General features: G+C 48.2%; 1 protein-coding gene across 10 annotated transcripts in view; it reads right to left on the reverse strand.

The window, feature by feature from the left end:
* The window catches only part of ADARB1 (adenosine deaminase RNA specific B1), a 113,368-nt gene that overhangs the window by 36,809 nt on the left and 58,315 nt on the right, over positions 1-18,244 (reverse strand). For 8 of the 10 annotated variants that reach the window (XM_061193806.1, XM_061193798.1, XM_061193801.1 and 5 more), the window contains one exon: positions 1,155-1,229. In XM_061193806.1, coding sequence (XP_061049789.1) covers positions 1,155-1,182 — 28 coding nt within the window. In that variant the 5' untranslated portion in view covers positions 1,183-1,229. Of the gene's footprint in view, positions 1-1,060; positions 1,101-1,154; positions 1,230-2,495; positions 2,570-18,244 lie in introns of those variants that run through there. The other 2 variants (XM_061193805.1, XM_061193807.1) reach the window with 2 other exon arrangements.

The raw sequence follows: 18,244 nt of genomic DNA on the forward strand, positions 1-18,244 counted from the left end.
GTTCCAAAGACCTGAAGAGCAGCTGTGCTGGGGGCAGCGCCACGGGCAGCCAGAGGCCTCGGGAGGAGGTGCCGCCACATAGACTGAAACCGCGCCTGGTCGCGTCTTCTCACGCTTGCGTCCCAGGAATGGCCTCCAGCCTGAGGGCACACGACTGCGGGGTCACCCAGCAAAGACCCAGCAACTCCACGGCGCCCACTACACTCGTGGAGCAGAACCCCTGGCTTCTGCGTGCAGACAAGCCAACTCCGAGGCCTCGGCTGTGGGTTCTGGGTGAGGCCGAGGGAAAGTGGTGGACTGTATCCTCATCCGCGGTGACCATTCGTCACTCACGCCTGCGGGTTCTTCCCGGGACCTCTCAACACGGACAAGTAACAATGCACATTACACACATACCAGAACACTGATGTCTCTGTTGTGATTTCCCTACTGAAAGCTCCCAACTTCTGTGGGAGCATTTAACCTTATGCAAAGGCTCTGCTCTCCGGGATTAAAGACAAAACAGAATAGAGAAGTATATTCACTGAACCCTTCATCTATGAACATCTACGAACAATGTCGAGAGGGGGAAAGCCGAGGCTCTCTGCCCCTCCGTCCCCTCCGTCCCAGAGGGCAGTGTGGAAAGGGGTTTCAGGCCACGCCAGCCCGAAGGCCCATCAAAGTCTTTGGAAACAAGATCAACAGACTCACGCGAGTCCCCTTCCTTCAAAACGCACGGACAATCCACCATGTTTGAAGGGAAGATTTTATACACTGTCACCCCAAATGACCAATCTCAAAGGTTATCTCAGATTTACACAGATGGAAATCGGACCATGATCATGAGAACCACGCAGTGACAGAGCACGAAGCCATGTGGCTTTATGACACGTGCACCTGGAGGCAAGCCTCCCCCTTCCAGGCATGTGCATCAGGACCCCAGGATGACAGCAAGGAATGAAAATCCAGACAAACGGCTGTAAGGAAATGCCCACAGTAGACACCGATACCTACTGTAGAGATTATATAAAAATTAAACACATGCCACCGTTAGCAGTCTGTATCAAAGGAAGACAATCACCTTCCCCAAGTTGGTCCCATTCAATACATTTACAACACTAAGATTTTCATAGAAGATTAGCCACTTGATACTACGTGATAGGCCTAGATCTTACTCATGTTTTCTTCATCTTCTACATCCATGGCAAAATACTTTTGAGGGTTTCTTGACTGGCGGAGACTGTTTCTGTCTGAAAGACAGCAAGAAAATGACATTGAGTGTACCAGTCATATGAGGTAAAGTCTCCTCTGTGGAAAAAATCGCAGAACAAGGACGGTTAGGTCTGCCCTCTGGACAGAACATTCTGATGCTCCCGCCTCTTCAGCATGGTCCAGGACCCCCAGCGTCCCCCCCAGGATCCTGGCCAGGACTCTGCTGTTGGGGGGGGGGCGGGTACCATGGCAGGGAATATTTCGGGCCACGCTGCGGAGGACGGCCTGGATTCCAGGGGTCAGGACCATGGAGAGCTCCGAACCAAGGGAAGGGTGACACGTTTACATCTCAGAAAGACACCTCAAGACAAACCCCAAACAGAACTCCAGCCCATCTGCCACTTGATCTCTGTTCTGGGGGGACTTTGGTTTGGGTTATAAAATAAAGCTGTGGAGCAAGAACACGCCACAGCGTTCACCCTACTCCTCCCCTTCACCTTGACTGAGAAGCATCGCACAGATGAAACTAAAAAGCACATAACTGTTCAAATCTGATCTAATTTCTTAGCCATGTATAACTTATTATTCTGTTGTCAGGAGAAACCACAAGAAATCCTCAAAGAACAATTATTCCAATTATATAATTATTAACAAATTTAAGAGTTTCCTCTTCCTAAATACCTTGGCTATACTTTGCAGGACTGTACTAACATATAATCTGTAATAAAGAATCCCATCAAATTGCCATTGAGGAAAAAGATCTGCAAATTTTGTAGTCACATTTTTTTAATACAAATTAAATTTATATTATAAATCAGTTAAGAGGCAAATTTATTGCTTTTAAGAAAATGGTGACTAAAATGTGCTAAATCATGCTTATACCTTATATATCTCTCTCATGTAACATATATGTAAAATAGTTTCCATGACAATCATTTGTTAATGACATTAACTCTCACTGTATATCTGGTAAACATACAGTTAAATGAGTTAAAAGTTAAATGAGTTTTTATTTAGACTCCTTTATTCAAGAAAGTGTTCCAGATAGTTTTTAAAGAATTAACATTTTATATTCATGAATTACTTCAACATAAATTTCTGGAAGTTTATTATATGAAAAGCACAGTACTGGATATTACAAGAACCTAAAATGAATCAGACAGACTCTGCAATCGAGAAATTTAAATAAAAATATTGTCTGGATAGCTGATTGTATTAAGGAATAACTTTCAGTCATTTTAGGTGTGGAAATAGTGCTTATCTTTTAGTGATATATACTGAAATATTTACAGACGAAATGATACCTGGGATTTATTATTACAAAATGATCCCATGTGGTGGGAAAAAGTAGATACGGATGAAACTGAGGGGCCACGGCTGGTGATGCTGGTGCTGCCTGATGGGCACTCGGGCTCACCACACAATTCTGTATCGGTGTGTGTGTTAATATTTCCACTATGGAATAGTTTCAGTGGACGTAATTTCCTTGAGGTCTGGAATGGGCACGAGTGCCAGACCGCCCATGCCCTCAGTGAGATGCAGGTGCTCCAAGGGTCCTCTCGGCCACGGTCAGGGCGTGTGGTGGTTAAGCTGATCCTGGAGGAGAGGGGGGTGGGACACACCGTGAAGACTATGAACAGGTAGCGTGTGGGAAGCACAGAGGCTGTGTGAGAAAGGCCCTTAGAAAGCGCTTCTGAGAAACTCAGTTATCAGTTATCAGTTCTGGAAGCAACCACACAAGCTGTCCAGACCACTCTGTTCTTACTGGCTGAGAGCTGGACTCAAAGCAGGCACAGGGGCTCGTGTGGTGGGAAGATGGAGGGCACGTCCCCCGTTTAGCCCAACTGAAAACCCTGGACGGCACAGACACAGCAAGCACGAGGAGGCTCGGGAGGGCGGAGGGGAGACGGCAGAGCAGCAGGGGACCCGGGGACGGTGTGGCAGCGAGTCCCTTACGTCTTCTTTTTGCATCATTATCCCAGGCTTGGAGCTGAAGAAGCCGGCAACCTGGAAACACCAATGGGCAGACCAAAACACCCAACGAAAACTGTCTCTCTGGCCAAGGGACCAGGAGAGGACCTCCCAGCAAGACAGGAACCTGACAGACCGAACTGCCCTATTCAGCCAGACCCCAGCCTCCCACCCAGCAAGGACGTGGGGTGGGGGAGCCTCGTGTCTCATTCCCTCCGGGCTGTGACGACCCCCTCCTCCCTCCCCCCCCCAGCGATGCAGAGTCAGGGAGAACAGGCGGGGAGCCTGGACTTCCACCCCCCCTGGCGGTACCCAGGCGCCTGCTCCCGCCCCACTGCGGGTGTCACAGGAGGCCGCCACCAAGCAGTGCCAGTGGAGCCCAGGGAACCTGGACGTGCACCCCCGTCCGGCAGCGATGAGGCGGCGTCTCCCCTCCCCAACGGAGGGCTGGGAGAGAAAGCCAGCTGAAGCAGAGGTCCAAGTAAGACTCAGGTTCTTGTAACATAGTATGTCCAGGTTTCAATCAAAAATCGCTCATCACACTGAGAGCCAGGACGATCTCAAACCGAATGGAAAAAGACAATCGATGCCGACCCAGAGACATCAGCGTTGTCTGAGAAAATTTTAAAGCGGCCATCATAAAAAAGAAGTGGGAGGAATCAGTAACTGATCTCAACGCTGCCTATACAGTCCGAGTCATCAAGACAGACAGGCAGACCACACGGAACAAAACAGAGGACCCAGAGACAGGCCCCCACAAAACACCCGCTCACTGTTGACAAAGGTGCACAAGGAACGCAACGAAGGAAGGACAGCCTTGTCAACAGACAGTGCTGCGCAGCCGGGCACCTAGAGCTCACACCCCACACACACATTCGCCTGGAATGGACCATGGGCTTACTAAACGTAAAGCGTGAAACTACAAGACGTTTACAAAAATCACAGGAGAACATCCGTGGGATCTAGGACTCGGCAAAGAGTGTGCAGATCAGCCACTGAAAGCACGATCCATAAAAGGAAAAAATGATGAACTGGAACCCATCGAAATGAAAAAACGTTTGCTCTGCTAAAGACCCTGTTGAGAAGATGAAAAGACAAGCTATAGACTGTGAGCAAGTATCTGAAAACCACACACCAACACACAAAATACACAACAGGCTCTCAACAATGAAACACACGCTCCCATTACAGAGACACTTCACCGAAGAACGCACACGACCGATGTTCACACGGGAAATGATGTTCACCATCATTAGCCCTAGGGAAATGGGACTTAAAACCATGTGAGATTCCACCACACACCTACGAGAGTGGCTAAAATAATGACAACCCAAGGGCCGGTGAGGAAGGGGAGAAACTGGGTCACTCACACGCTGCTGGTGGGGATGTAACATGGTACAGCCACTCTGGGAACCAGTCTGGTGGTTTCTTAAAACTAAACATGGGCATTTATTCCAGAGAAATGAAGACTTACGTTCACATAAAAAACATACACAGGAACGTTTACAGCAACTTTATTCATAATAGCCCCAAACCGGAGACAACCCAGTGCCCTTCAGCAGGTGACTGGTTGAACACACCGTGGACCATCCACGCCACGCAGCACCACGCGACAATGAAAAGCAACAAACTATTGACACACACGATAACCTGGATGAATCTCCAGAGAATTAGGCTGAGTGAAAAAGCCAATCCCATACACTACAGCCCATTTATACAAAGGTGATCCTTGAGCAACATGGGTTTGAACTGCATGGGTCACTGAGACACAGATTTGTTTTCACTAAGCACGACCTACCCCACTGCACGGCCTGAGGTTGGCTGAGTCCAAGGATGAGGATACAGAGGGCCGACTATCAGTTACACGGGTTTCCGACTGCACCTCGGGTCGGCACCCCAACCCCTGTGCTGTTCAAGGGTCAACTGTGTAACATTCTTGAAACGAGAAAACTGTAGAAATGGAGAGCAGAGTAGTGGCTGCGGGTGGGGAGGGTGTGGGTGTGGCTATAAAAGCACAACGGGGGGAGGGGCGGGGGGGGCGATGGATGCTCCGGATCTTGACTGTCCTGAGGTCGGCACCCCGGCTGTGACAGTGCGCTGTGTGAAGGGAACACCGTCCTCCCCGTATTGTTTCTTACAGCTACACGTGAATGAATGTACGTTCTCTCAAAATAAGAAGGTCAATTTAAAGCAGGCAGAAGGCACACAGTATAGTGGCCGGTGCGCTGGGAGGCTGGCTTCCCTGGAGGTCCGGGACGAGGAGGCCACGCCTGACGCGACAGTGACGGGGAGTTGGAGCACAGGAGAACCCTGCGCCGCCAGAGCTCACCTCGTTTGTAGGACGCGCCTCGTTTTCCTGCTCTTTCATATTAAAGTTCTAAAAAAGGACAGGGAAAATGTCTTAGTGTAGAAAACAATCAGGCTGTGCACAGTGTGGGTGGGTACGTGTAAATTAAAAGTGGAAGCCAGAAATCTCTTGCAGAGCAGAAGCCAATATTTTCAGCTTCTACAAATGCCAACTCTCATACCGAAGGTTATAAAACAAAGCAAAATAGCAAATGCAAGCACTTTAGAGCATTTTGCATAACATTCTTCTTTCATTCTGAAAAGAACCTCATATGGCCTGGACTACAAACACGTAAGAATTAAAACCCCATCCAAAATCCCATATGGAACAAAATTCCAGGAATGGCCAGGTAAAGAAAAGCTTTACTTGACAGCAGTATTCGAATGCCTTCTTCATTTTTCAGGGTCCCCTGAGCATTAAGAAGTAAGCGGAACTGGGGGGGCAGGGAAGCGTGAAAAGACCGTTAAACTTGGCATCGAAAGACCTGGGACTTAAGTTGAACTTGATTCCAGTTATAATTTCAACTTTTCTTTTTTTAAATAGAACTAGAAAAGCTGATCTTATGTGGAAAAATAATCAGGTTTGAATAGTCAGGAAAACTCTGAACTAAGGAGCAGTTAGGTGGGGCTGGTCCTCTCAGACTGGAAAGGATGGGGCGCCAGCATCCAAAGCATGCCCGCGGCTCATGAACTGTGGAGCAGGGAGACGGACTCAGGACAGAGCGGCTTCCCACACCACTGACCAATGCGCTTTCTAACACGTGGGCCTGGAAACGGGATAAGCCCCGGAGGAAGAGGAAGCTGGACCCACCAGGGCCACTCGGTCTGTGTCAGTTTTGGTTCCCCATGGGTTCGCGTCTGACTTCCAATCACATGATCCGACAGGCGATGCTTTATTTCCTAAGTGGGTGGTGGGTAAATGGTCATCTGTTGTGTGATTCCTTATACACTGTAGATGTTCATGATGTAAGCCAAGGTGTAGATATATATGTAAAATACAACATTCCTATCCGCTCCTGACAGCACCCTTATCCTCACCGTGGAAACATCAACCTGCACACATTCCTCCCCTTTCCTTGGTGAAAAAAAGGTTTTCTGGAATAAAATACAGAGAACATAACTTATTAATATTCAGGATGCATCAGAACATGAATTCTCTATTGTGCTGGTGAAAAATGCTATCTTTAGGAATTCACTAAAAATTTATAGATTAAAAAATGTTTAAGAGAAGCAGTAACTTGACAAAAATTACTAGCAATTATTACTGGGTTTTATCCATGTTACTCTCTGAACAGGATGGTTTTGAGAAAAGTTTTACATCTTCTTTTTTTGTTTGTTTGTTTGTTTTTTAAATTTATTTATTTATTTTTGGCTGTGTTGGGTCTTCGTTTCTGTGTGAGGGCTTTCTCTAGTTGCGGCAAGCGGGGGCCACTCTTCATCGCGGTACACGGGCCTCTCACTATCGCGGCCTCTCTTGTTGCGGAGCACAGGCTCCAGACGCGCAGGCTCAGTAGTTGTGGCTCACGGGCCCAGTTGCTCTGCGGCATGTGGGATCCTCCCAGACCAGGGCTCGAACCCGTGTCCCCTGCATTGGCAGGCAGATTCTCAACCACTGCGCCACCAGGGAAGCCCCTTACATATTCTTAATGACTGTTAAGGGTTTCAGTTTTAATAGCCATACACTACAAATTTTAAAGAGCAAAGTGTTAAAATGAAGATTCTTGATGTTAATTCTCTACTATAAATCAAGCAACTTGCTAAAGGCTAGACTAATTTCGCAGCTATAGCAAAAAACTGAATGATGATTTTATTATTTATTTAACCAAGATAACTGAAGTATAAAATTCTTACATAATTTGAAGAAAAATAATCTGAAATTCAACAACTTAATCATGCATGTTTAGAGAATGCATTCATGATCTGTATTTTGCTTCCAATATTTTGCTTTCTAAACAAACTAATATCATTAAAATATTCAAACCATTCAATTTATAATATTTTACAAAGAAATAGTTTCCTTCCTAGGAAACCATCCAAATAATAGATGTTCAGTTATCCTTTAGAGATTTTGTACACATTGAACTAGATACAGCAGACTGTGCATAGCAAATAAGGTTCAAGCATTACTTTTAAAACACATGTTTTTTTCTAGTGAAATGCAACATGGAATAATTAAAATAACCATAGCAATCGACAAAAAACTCTTGGAACTAATAAGCAATTATAGAAAGGTTACAGAATACAAGGTTAATATACAAAAGTCAATTGCTTTCCTACATGCAAGCAATGAACTGGAATCTGACATAAAAAATACAATACCATTTACATTAGTACCCCCCCCCAAATGAAATACTTAGGTATAAATTTAACAAAATATGTACAAGATCTATATGAGGAAAAGTGCAAAACTCTGATGAACGAAATCAGAGAACTAAATAAATGGAGAGAAAATCCATATACATGGATAGAAAGACTCAATAATGCTGACTTTGGCTCCTCCCAACTCGATCTACAGATTCAATGCAATCCCAATCAAAATCCCAGCAAGGTATTTTGTGGAAATCAACTAACTGATTCCAATGTTTATATGAAGAGGCAAAGACCCAGAGTAGCCAACACAATATTGAAGGAGAAGAACATATTTGGAGGACTGACAGTATCTGACTTCAAGACTTACTATAAAGCTATGGTAATCAGGACAGTGTGGTATTGGTGAAAGAAGAGCCAAATAGATCGATGGAACAGGATAGAGAGCCCAGAAGCACACCCACATAAATACTGTCAACTGTTCCTTGACAAAGGAGCTAAGACAATACAATAGGGCAAAGATAGTCTCTTCAACAAATGGTGCTGGAACAACTGGTCATCCACATGCAAAAAAATGAATCTAGACACAGATCTTACAAGCTACATAAAAATTAACTCAAAATGGATCACAGACCTAAATGTAAAATGTAAAACTCCTGGAAGATAACATAGGAGAAAACCTAGATGACCTTGGGTTTGGCAATGACTTTTTAGATACAACAACATAGGCATGATCCATGAAAAAAAGAATCGCTAAGCTGGACTTTATTAAAATTAAAAAACTTCTGTTCTATGAAAAACAATGTCAAGAGAACAAGAAGACAAGCCACAGACAGGGAGAAAATTTTTGCAAAAGAAATAGCTGATAAAGGACTGTTACCCAAAATATACAAAGAACTCTTAAAACTCAACAATGAGAAGACAACAACCTGATTAAAAAATAGGCCAAAGACCTGAACAGACACCACACCGAAGAAGATATACACATGGCAAATAAGTAAAGATGCTTCACATCAGCTGTCATCAGGGAATTGAAAATTAAAACAACAATCAGATGCCCCTACACACCTATTAGAATGGTGAAAATCTAGAACACAGACAACAGCAAACGCTGGCAAGATTGCAGAGCAACGGGAACTCTCATTCACTGCTGGTGGGAATGCAGAATGGTGTGGCTGCTTTGGAAGACAGTCTGGTGGTTTCTTACAAAACTAAACAGACTCTTACCACAGGATCCAGCAATCGCTTTCCTTGGTATTTACCTAAAGGAGCTGAAAACTTATGTCCACACAAAAACCTGCATGTGGATATTTATAGCAGCTTTATCCACAGTTGACAAAACCTGGAAGCAACCAAGTTGTCCTTCAGTAGGTGAACAAATAAACTGTGGCCCATCCAGACAATGGAATAGTATTCAGAGCTAAAGAGAAATGAGCTATCAAGTCAAGAAAAGATATGCAGGAAACTTGAATGCATATTCCTAAGTGAAAGAAGCCAATCTGAAAAGGCTACAGACTGTATGATTCCAACCATATGACATTCTGGTAAAGGCACAACTATGGAGACAGTGAAAAGATCAGTGGCTGCCATGGGGTGGGAAGAGGGGAGGGATGCACAGGTGGGGCGCAGACGTTGTTTAGAGCAGTGAAACTACTCTGTAGGACACTATTGTGAAGATTAATAAACAGAAACTCCATTATTTTTATAACCACACTCTGTCCTTCGAGATGAATGAAGAGTAACAACACATTTGAAATACGGTCCATGCTTGCTCTGTTCATCACGGCCTAATTAAAATCCCATTTATCTGAAAATTATACTTTATTTTCTGGAATGAAAGGGAGAAAAGAGAATACTGTGAGCTGTATTTTCAATATGAACACTAATAATTACCCTAAGAATAGGCACTGTTAAGATTTGATCCAATTCCCACAGTATTTCAAGTACATTCCACACATCTAACTCCACACATTTGCTTTAGAGTCTCAACTGTCAAACTAGGGTGACTCTGCCCATCCCTGGAACACACCCCCAGCTGAAGGAGCTCCTTCCCAGGGAGCATGGCCCCCACTTGTGCTGGGAAGCCCATCTGTACAAGTGCAATGAAATGTACCCACAAATCTGTCACAAGAGATTCTGGGAGCCCTGGGCCTTCCATCCATAACTGCTGTCCACCAGGGGTCAGCAACTTCCCTTACTTGCACCCCTCTCCTGGTAGACACGGTGTCTCCCACTCTTGCCAGAGATTGGCTAAGATCCCTTCCTTCCTGATATACACAGCACAGCAGCAAGGCATCACAGAAATCCCCCTCCTCACCCACCGAATGGTACTTCAGGTGGCCCATTCCAGAGCAAACTCCAGGCCTGAAAGCTGAAGCTATCCCTCTGCCACTGCCATCCTGACACCCACACCTGTCCCATGGGTGCCCAAATCCCTGTTGCTGGCACACAGAAGGCTCTAATGGCTACTTGTTGCATGAATGGATGGATGGATGGATGGATGGGTGGGTGGACTGGATGAACGGGTGGGTGGGTGGATGAGTGGATGAATGGATGAATAGATGGGTGGGTGGATGGATGGATGGGTGGGTAGATGGGTGGGTGGGTGGATGAATGGATGGATGGATGGGTGGGTAGATGGGTGGGTGGGTGGATGAATGGATGGATGGGTGGGTGGGTGAATGGCTAGGGGGATGGATGGATGGATGGGTGGGTAGATGGGTGGGTGGGTGGATGAACAGATGAATGGGTGGGTGGGTGAATGGCTAGGGGGATGGATGGATGGATGGATGGATGGGTGGGTAGATGGGTGGGTGGGTGGATGAATGGATGGATGGGTGGGTGGGTGAATGGCTAGGGGGATGGATGGATGGATGGATGGATGGGTGGGTAGATGGGTGGGTGGGTGGATGAACAGATGAATGGGTGGGTGGGTGAATGGCTAGGGGGATAGATGGATGGATGGGTGGGTAGATGGGTGGGTGGGTGGATGAACAGATGAATGGGTGGGTGGGTGAATGGCTAGGGGGATGGATGGATGGATGGATGGGTGGATAGATGGGTGGGTGGGTGGATGAACAGATGAATGGGTGGGTGGGTGGGTGAATGGCTAGGGGGATGGATGGATGGATGGATGGGTGGGTGGGTGGATGAACAGATGGATGGGTGGGTGGGTGAATGGTTAGGTGGGTGGATGGGTGGATGGATGGGTGGGTGGGTTCGTGGACAAATGCCCTCCCGCCCTAAGCCTCCAGCTGCCACAGCACTCTGCCCCTCACAAAGAGGCAGTCTCTCAGCAAGGTGGAAGCAGGGAAGAAGCCTGGCATGACAGCTGCCTGCTCCCTCAGGTACTGTCTGCATCTCCTTGATGGCACAGAGTGTCCATGCCCTGTCCTCCAGCACTATCAGAGGTGGCTCACCTATGCAGGTCAGGGCCTCCATTTCTATAAAAGGTCCCCACCCCCCATTCACTTCTCCACCCTGGAAACGTGGGGGAGCCCAGCTGGACTGCAGCACAAGCACAGTGACAGTGGCCATCACAGGGTGTGCAGAATGACTGGGCACAGACAAGGGTGCTGTCACACTCAGGACAAAGTTCTCACTGAGAACGCCCTTCATCGCAAAATACAGGCGGGCATTCATAAAGTGGGGGGCGGGGGGGTGAAGGAGCCTTCTGGGTTCTCCACCCCGCCCCTCCCACTGTCCCGCGACTCCGCAGCAGCGCCGTGAGTGGAGAGAAGGCGACAGCGTCTGCACTGGTCGGGCCCGGGGAGGGCTGGTCTAACAGTCCCCGGGAGTGTGACCTGGGCTCCAGACCCACCTTGGGCCTCAGGGGGCAGCACCTACCAAGACAGCAGTGTCTGCTGTATGGGGGTCCTGGTCAGTATTTAAATTGCACATTGTTCTCTTCTAACCATAATTTTTTGACAACTAAGCTAAGCCATGTGCCTCTCATCCAGAGTAAACAGCCAATACCCTGCCTTGTGGAAGGGAGTGACCCTTCCACAGGAGCAGTGAAAAATCACTGAAATCGCATTGCTACTGAAACCAAGGAACCTGCCGCTACACTGTACTGACAAATAACTAAATTCGAAAAGGCACACGTTATACCAGTCTTTACACAGGATTTGGAGCACTTTAAAATTATACAATACTAAAAGACTACATTTCACATCTTGTAAAACTTTCCCAATTTGGTATAAATGGGATGGCCAGTCCTAATAATACTCATAATTTTTAAAGGCATTATTATTAGTTTCAAATATAGGGCATGTTATAAATAGCAACAGGTATTAACACACACCCAGTGTCGTTTAGCAGTGTCCACAAGGAATCTGCACACACAGGAGTGTCCAGTGAGCACGGCTCACTTAATACGCTGCATTGCTACGTCTTGTAACTCCCAGTTTCTCAGGATGTTGGTCTGAAACCGCAGCGTACTTGGGAATGGTTTTCCTCCTGAAGAATAAGATTCTAGAATGTGTGAAGACATTTAGAATTTGTATACAGTGGGACTAATACAAACCACGTGAATTACAATAAGTTCCAAAAGAATGATGACAGAATTGTTCTTACACGTCTCCAAATTTTCCCGAATTTATATGTTTAGTGATGAGGGGCCATGGAGAAAAAATAGTGGCAAGTCTAAATTTAGGGTATGTGGATGAAAATTTCTTGCAGTTTTGGCTTTTGCCTTTGTCTTAATTTCCTACTGCTTGTCTTAATGCCATCTTGCTCTTTCATGCCTGACTGAGGAGAGCAAACACACCGACGCTGTAACCAGGTGCAGGTCGGGAGCAGCAGGGACACGCCGAGAAGGCTACGCCCGCGTGCCCTGGGGACGGTGCCTCTGTCCTGGACACACACGGTGGGCATGGTGCCCGCAGAAGTCACACATCACAAGGCCCCGCCGCTCCTAGACACAGAGCTCCGTTAGTACAAGCGTCTGTGTTACAGTGAGCAAGATGCTCTTATCACAGATTGCTGACTCCAAAATGAATTTCTTCTTCCTCTTCTTGGGAAGCCACACTAAAGAACTGTGGCTCATTTTATTTCCTGGAGAGATGACTGTCTCCTGCCGCAGAAGACCCTAAAGATGCGGTGCTGGAGAAAGACCCCGTTCCAGCCCTATCAGCTGCTGGGTAACGAGGTGGCACCCGGAAGACAACTGGCTATTGCCTCAGCAGGAGCATCTCTGCACCTCAGACATTTTCTGTTAGTTAATGCATAGTACGTGGAGACAGCAAACTCTCAACACCTCTTAAAGCAACAATTCACCCCAAAGCCAGGAGTTTGTGATTTTTATAGTCACAGGCAACTTTTAAATCTGGTGTTAAGAAAAGAATATTGATCTTAACACATCAAGTTGAATTAAAGACTGAAATTACCTGGAGTGTTGAATGGAAGGAATTTGCTCTCCGTGTTTTTAAAAGGAAAACACTGTAACAGCGGCAGCCAGTCTTACCACAGCATGAAGAGTAGTTTTGACGTTAGAAAAGTCAGTCAGTAAGGAAGAGTGGCAGCAAAGGAGAAATTACAAAGCATCTGTCTCTAGAGGGAAAATCTCCTGGGACTCAAAGCTACACACTTCAAAGACTTCATAAATGTCTTCCTAAAAAATACTTTAAACCTTGAAGCTGACGTGATTCCTAGACATGTTTAGAGACATGTTTTTAAAATCTACCTTTGTAAGTGAGTCCCTAGCTAAAACTCTATGAAATGCCAACAGAAGAAAAGAGAGGCACTCTAGAGGGAAAGCAGAAGTAACCGGCATCAACAAGATAAACTCACAGGCAGGTCAGAACACGTCCCCGCAGCGCACCGCGTTGGAAGCCCGGTATTTGCACTTCAGGATGAAAGACAAAGGAGTTACCTTTCCTCTCAGAGCGTCTCTTGCGCCTCCTTTTACACCGGCGGATGCTGAGGCCAGTCCCCATGGCCAGGGTCCCCGCGATGAGCGGGGCCAGCCCTGGCCAGCCCGGCCCCGTCCCAGCCCCCGGCCACTGGGGTGGGCGCTCAGCCAACCATCCGCGCCGCGCGCCTGCGACGGCCCTCGTGGACACGTGGGAGGGCGGCTCCTCCCCCGCCCCAGGCTCACTCTTCAAAGCACAGATGGAGGGGCCCTCAGCCCTTCAAAGTGGGCAGGGACATGACTCCGGGGGCGGTGGGGGGGGAACGACACCATCTCCCCAGCAGAGTCCTGCCTAAAAAACCCCAACGTCTCCAGAATATACACAATTCCTCAAATAATGAAGTAGGACCATCAAGAGTCCAGTTCACAAAATAACACTGCCCAAAGTAACGCTCCCACGCAGCACTGCTCAGGGGCCCAGGACCCCATGGCTTGGGGACATCGCTGGCCCCACGTGCACGTGGGCACCTGGGGCCAGGCAGGCACGACCCTCCCCTTCCCACCCAGCCTGGCTCGCTGGGGGGTGCAGAGCAGGGCACACACACACACACACATCTCAGGGCGCGGGACCTGCACTCGGACTGGCCCAGCACAACCCACAGCCCTCAGCCCCCGTCGTCCAGACACGCTGCGTAGATGCTCTCCCACATCTTGGGGGCCCTGTCCTTGGAACAAAAGGCAACTGCATCTGAGAGCCCTGAGGACGGGGGTGTCTCGCGGGGGAGTCAGTGTGCAGGGAGGATGTGAGTAGCAGAGCCCTTCAGCAAAAGAAAAGTTAATCGACGCGTCAAAATCTTTCTCTCCACACAACTGACCGTGTCTTGCATAAAAAGTGTTCCTTTCCTGGTAATGCCAGCATCGTTTTTCCAACTTATTATTCCAAAGGTGCACACGAATTAACGCCGGCTTCACCACGATTGCACGTGGAGCCTGAGCCATGTTTTGTCACATCAAGCAGCTCCTGTTACTCTTAGATTTGTGTGTGTGCCCGTCCGGACATGCTCCACAGAAGACGTGGCCCTGCAGAACCCCCCTCCCCAGGGCTCCAGGCAGTGGGCACTGGTGGGACAGAACCCACCGCTCGCCCTGGGGAGGGACCAGAGTGCAACCCTAAGAGCATGCCCTCCGACCCCGTCCCCAGCTGCAGGTGCAGCTCAGCCCCTACCGGCAGTTGTTCTGACTCTGCTTTCCTGGGTTCTGTACAGTAGTTGTCTGTGTGGCATCCACACATCACACTGCAAATTATTTTAACTATATTTTCTTTTTGTTGATGCTCTGGCATTTGCGGGCCTTGCAGACCCTGGGAAGGAGAGACTGCCCCTCCCGGATGAGCTGATTTGCAGAGACAGCAGAGGGCTCGGCCAGGAGCAATGCAAACCACAGCCCACAATGCGCTCTAACCTCCCGCCAGGCCCCTGCTGCCCCGCCCCTGCCCCAGATCACTCAGGCAGGGACCAGGCAACCAGAAACCACCGTTACAGCCCAGAGCCTGCCAGGGTGACTCAAACTGGCCAATCCTAAGTGGTTTACTCTGCCCTGCCTTGCTCGTCTCGTGGAAACCCCCAAAAAGGCCTCCTCACTCCCTTCTCCCTCCTGACCCAAACGGGTGCTCCATGTCCTGCGGGGTGGGGCATGTGGCCCGGCGTCTCCACGGCACCTGCGGCACCTCCGCTCACGACTACCCCGCGGGTGCAGGAGGGACAGCGGCACGGTTCTCAAGACGCCTGGTTTGACAACATCGAGTCTATTTAGGTTCCTTCTAACTAAAGGGCACCGAACAGTCTATGAAACACAAGGACAAGCTGGCCTCCTACTATCACATCGTACAACCCAATTTCACATTCGCTCTACATTCGTATATAAAGTCAGGTAAAAGTGGCAGTTACGTGCATATAGCCTTCACTTCATAAAGTGATAATTTGCTTTTTCTCATCAAATGACACAACCGAATGCACAGTTAATCTTCCTCACGTAATAAATGCCATGTTTTCCGCTTTCTTGAAAATCAGAGTGAGTCAGAACCCACCGGAATGACAAGGCAAGTGGTGCCCTGATGCAGCGTCTGTGGCCGCGGACGGGAGGGGCCCTAACGGAGCACCACCCTTCTCAGCGCGTCTTAACTTACAGCCATTCCACGAGAAGTTCCCAAAGGTGAAGTAACGTCCTCTCTCTGCATCTATCATGCTCTTCTTTTTCCTTCCCATTTCTTTCTGCTACCTTTAGGATTATTTAAGAGGAGCATAAAAATAGAATACCTGTATTCATGGGAATCAAGAAATTCACAGCAGAATGGCAATGATTTGCTGCATCAGATATGGTTTCTAGAACCATTAAATTGACAGTTAATAATCTAAAAAAACACTTTAAAGCTTTTTCCAATTTTAAAAGTACACCAATTTCGGACTTCAGTTGTCACATCTTTGCAAGTTAATAACTACTGAATTCTAGGAGAATGTCAGAAATAGTTGTACACCATTTAGCATCTGACATTCCTGGTACCTAATTAATTTTATTTATCTATGTCCTAGAGTAAAGACTCCAACATTTAATGTTCCTGGACTATTAATTTAGGACAAGACTCTTGAAAACTGTTTTTCTACTCTTTCAAGAAGGAAACAAGGAGTTTATTCCATTAGAATTCTACAGTCTCTAAATGAGTCAGTTCCTCATTAGTTATTCACATACAATCAACACACAGGAAACTGTAATGGTACTTGATTTAATACCACGGTGCCTCAGAAATATCTCTTAATAAGAAACACAGCAAACATTCACTCACTCATCCAACTGGGAGCAAGCACCTACTATGTGCCGGGACCATCCTCGGGGCCAGGGCTCTGTCGGTGAAAAGAGGACATTCACAGGCTCGCATGGGGCTCACGTCCAACAGGAAAAGAAACCCAGTCAGCAGTGAGCGTCACCAGCAGTTAAAGGACTCGCGTGTCAGAGGACGGTGCACGGCTCCAGGAAGACGGTGATGAAGCCAAGACTAAGGCGCTGAGGAGGCTGACATGAGGCCCCGGGGAAGAGCATTCCAAGAAGACAGAGGGCAAAGACCCCGAGGCAGAGCCTGTGTGGCCCAGGAACAGCCAGGAGGCTGGAAGTACTGGAGGGTCGGCTCACTCTGTCCGGGAGTTTTCATGGGGCCTGGCCTCTGGCCTCTGGGGAAGGACGGGTGTGGGGCAGGGCTGACGCGGGGAGACAGGTTAGGAGACCAGTGCAAACAGATCCGATGGTCAGAGTCTGACGGCCGTGGACAAGGTAAGAAATAACCAGACTCGATGCACCCTAGTGGCACAGTAGGCAGGCTCTCCTGATAGCTTGGATCTGGGGCAGAAGGGAAAGGACGGCCCCGGCTTTTGGCCTGAGAGCCTGGAAGGACAGAGCTGCAGAGATTGGAGGCCTGTGGATGGGGGGCCACCGGGAGGTCAATCTGATGTCCCAAGTTGGAGATGAGGTGATTCCCCAGAAGATGCTGGGGGACCCGGGGTCTGAGCCCGGAGAGCAGGAGCAAGGTCTGGGCTGGAGACTCAGGTGTGGGACTCGCCGGCACAGAGGTGAGAATGGGTGAGCCCTGAGTGCTGAGTGTAGATAGAGCCGGGAAAGGCGCTGCGGCTGGGTGGTTGGGGGAGGGAACAGTCACTGAGGAGGTGTGCACAGGACGAGTGTACTGAGTGACCGTCACCTGCCGGTCACTCCACTTAAATGTCACCAAATCTTAGTAAAGGAGACTCTGCAGTGACCACACGAGGGGCGGGCTGGACACAACCACCACTTGTTTTACAACCGGCAGGGATGCCATTCAAGCGTTTGTGAGTGGAGCTGTGCAGTGTAAAACCTGCAAGGCCGTACAGCATGGCCATGGTTACAGCACAGGGGTCATCAGCACAAAGCCCAGAGCAGGTCTCCCTGCTGAAGCCCTGCTCTACCTCCTTCTAGCCTGGGGCCACGGCAAGTTCTCACCCTCTTGGCTCCGAGATGACAGCGATGGTTCCCCCCAGGCTTGCTGGGGAGACCAAGTGAGGACAGTGTGCAGGACACAGTAGGGGCCACCTTGGCTTCAGCTGCTGCCATATCATCAGGACCACCACCTTCTAAAGAGGAGCAGCCAGCTGGAGAGGCTAGGTGACCTGTCCAAGGTCACAACTGGGCAGGCGGGAGGACACTGTTCAGAACCCAGGACACTCCCAGCTCGGGACCCAAGCTCTTCACCCTCCACAATGCCGCCATCGCCGCAAAAGCACGGCCACTCAAGTTTACTTTTTCAATATGTTAAGATTCCTCACAATATTAGGTCAAAGTAACATGCACGTATTTCTTCAACTAAGCACATTTCTACTTTCTAAGGCAAGACAGTTCCGAGCAGATTAGGGGGAGTGTAGTTTGCAGTGCACCTGCAAGTTTCCTCCACTCAATTAAGATCATGAACTAAAGTAAGCTTTTTCCATTTTCTTTTGAAGTGACTTTACCAAGGAACTTTGGATTAAAACAAAAATTTACATTGATCAGATAAGTAGA

Source organism: Eubalaena glacialis, chromosome 6, assembly GCF_028564815.1.
Source record: "Eubalaena glacialis isolate mEubGla1 chromosome 6, mEubGla1.1.hap2.+ XY, whole genome shotgun sequence".
NCBI classification, from domain to species: domain Eukaryota; kingdom Metazoa; phylum Chordata; class Mammalia; order Artiodactyla; family Balaenidae; genus Eubalaena; species Eubalaena glacialis.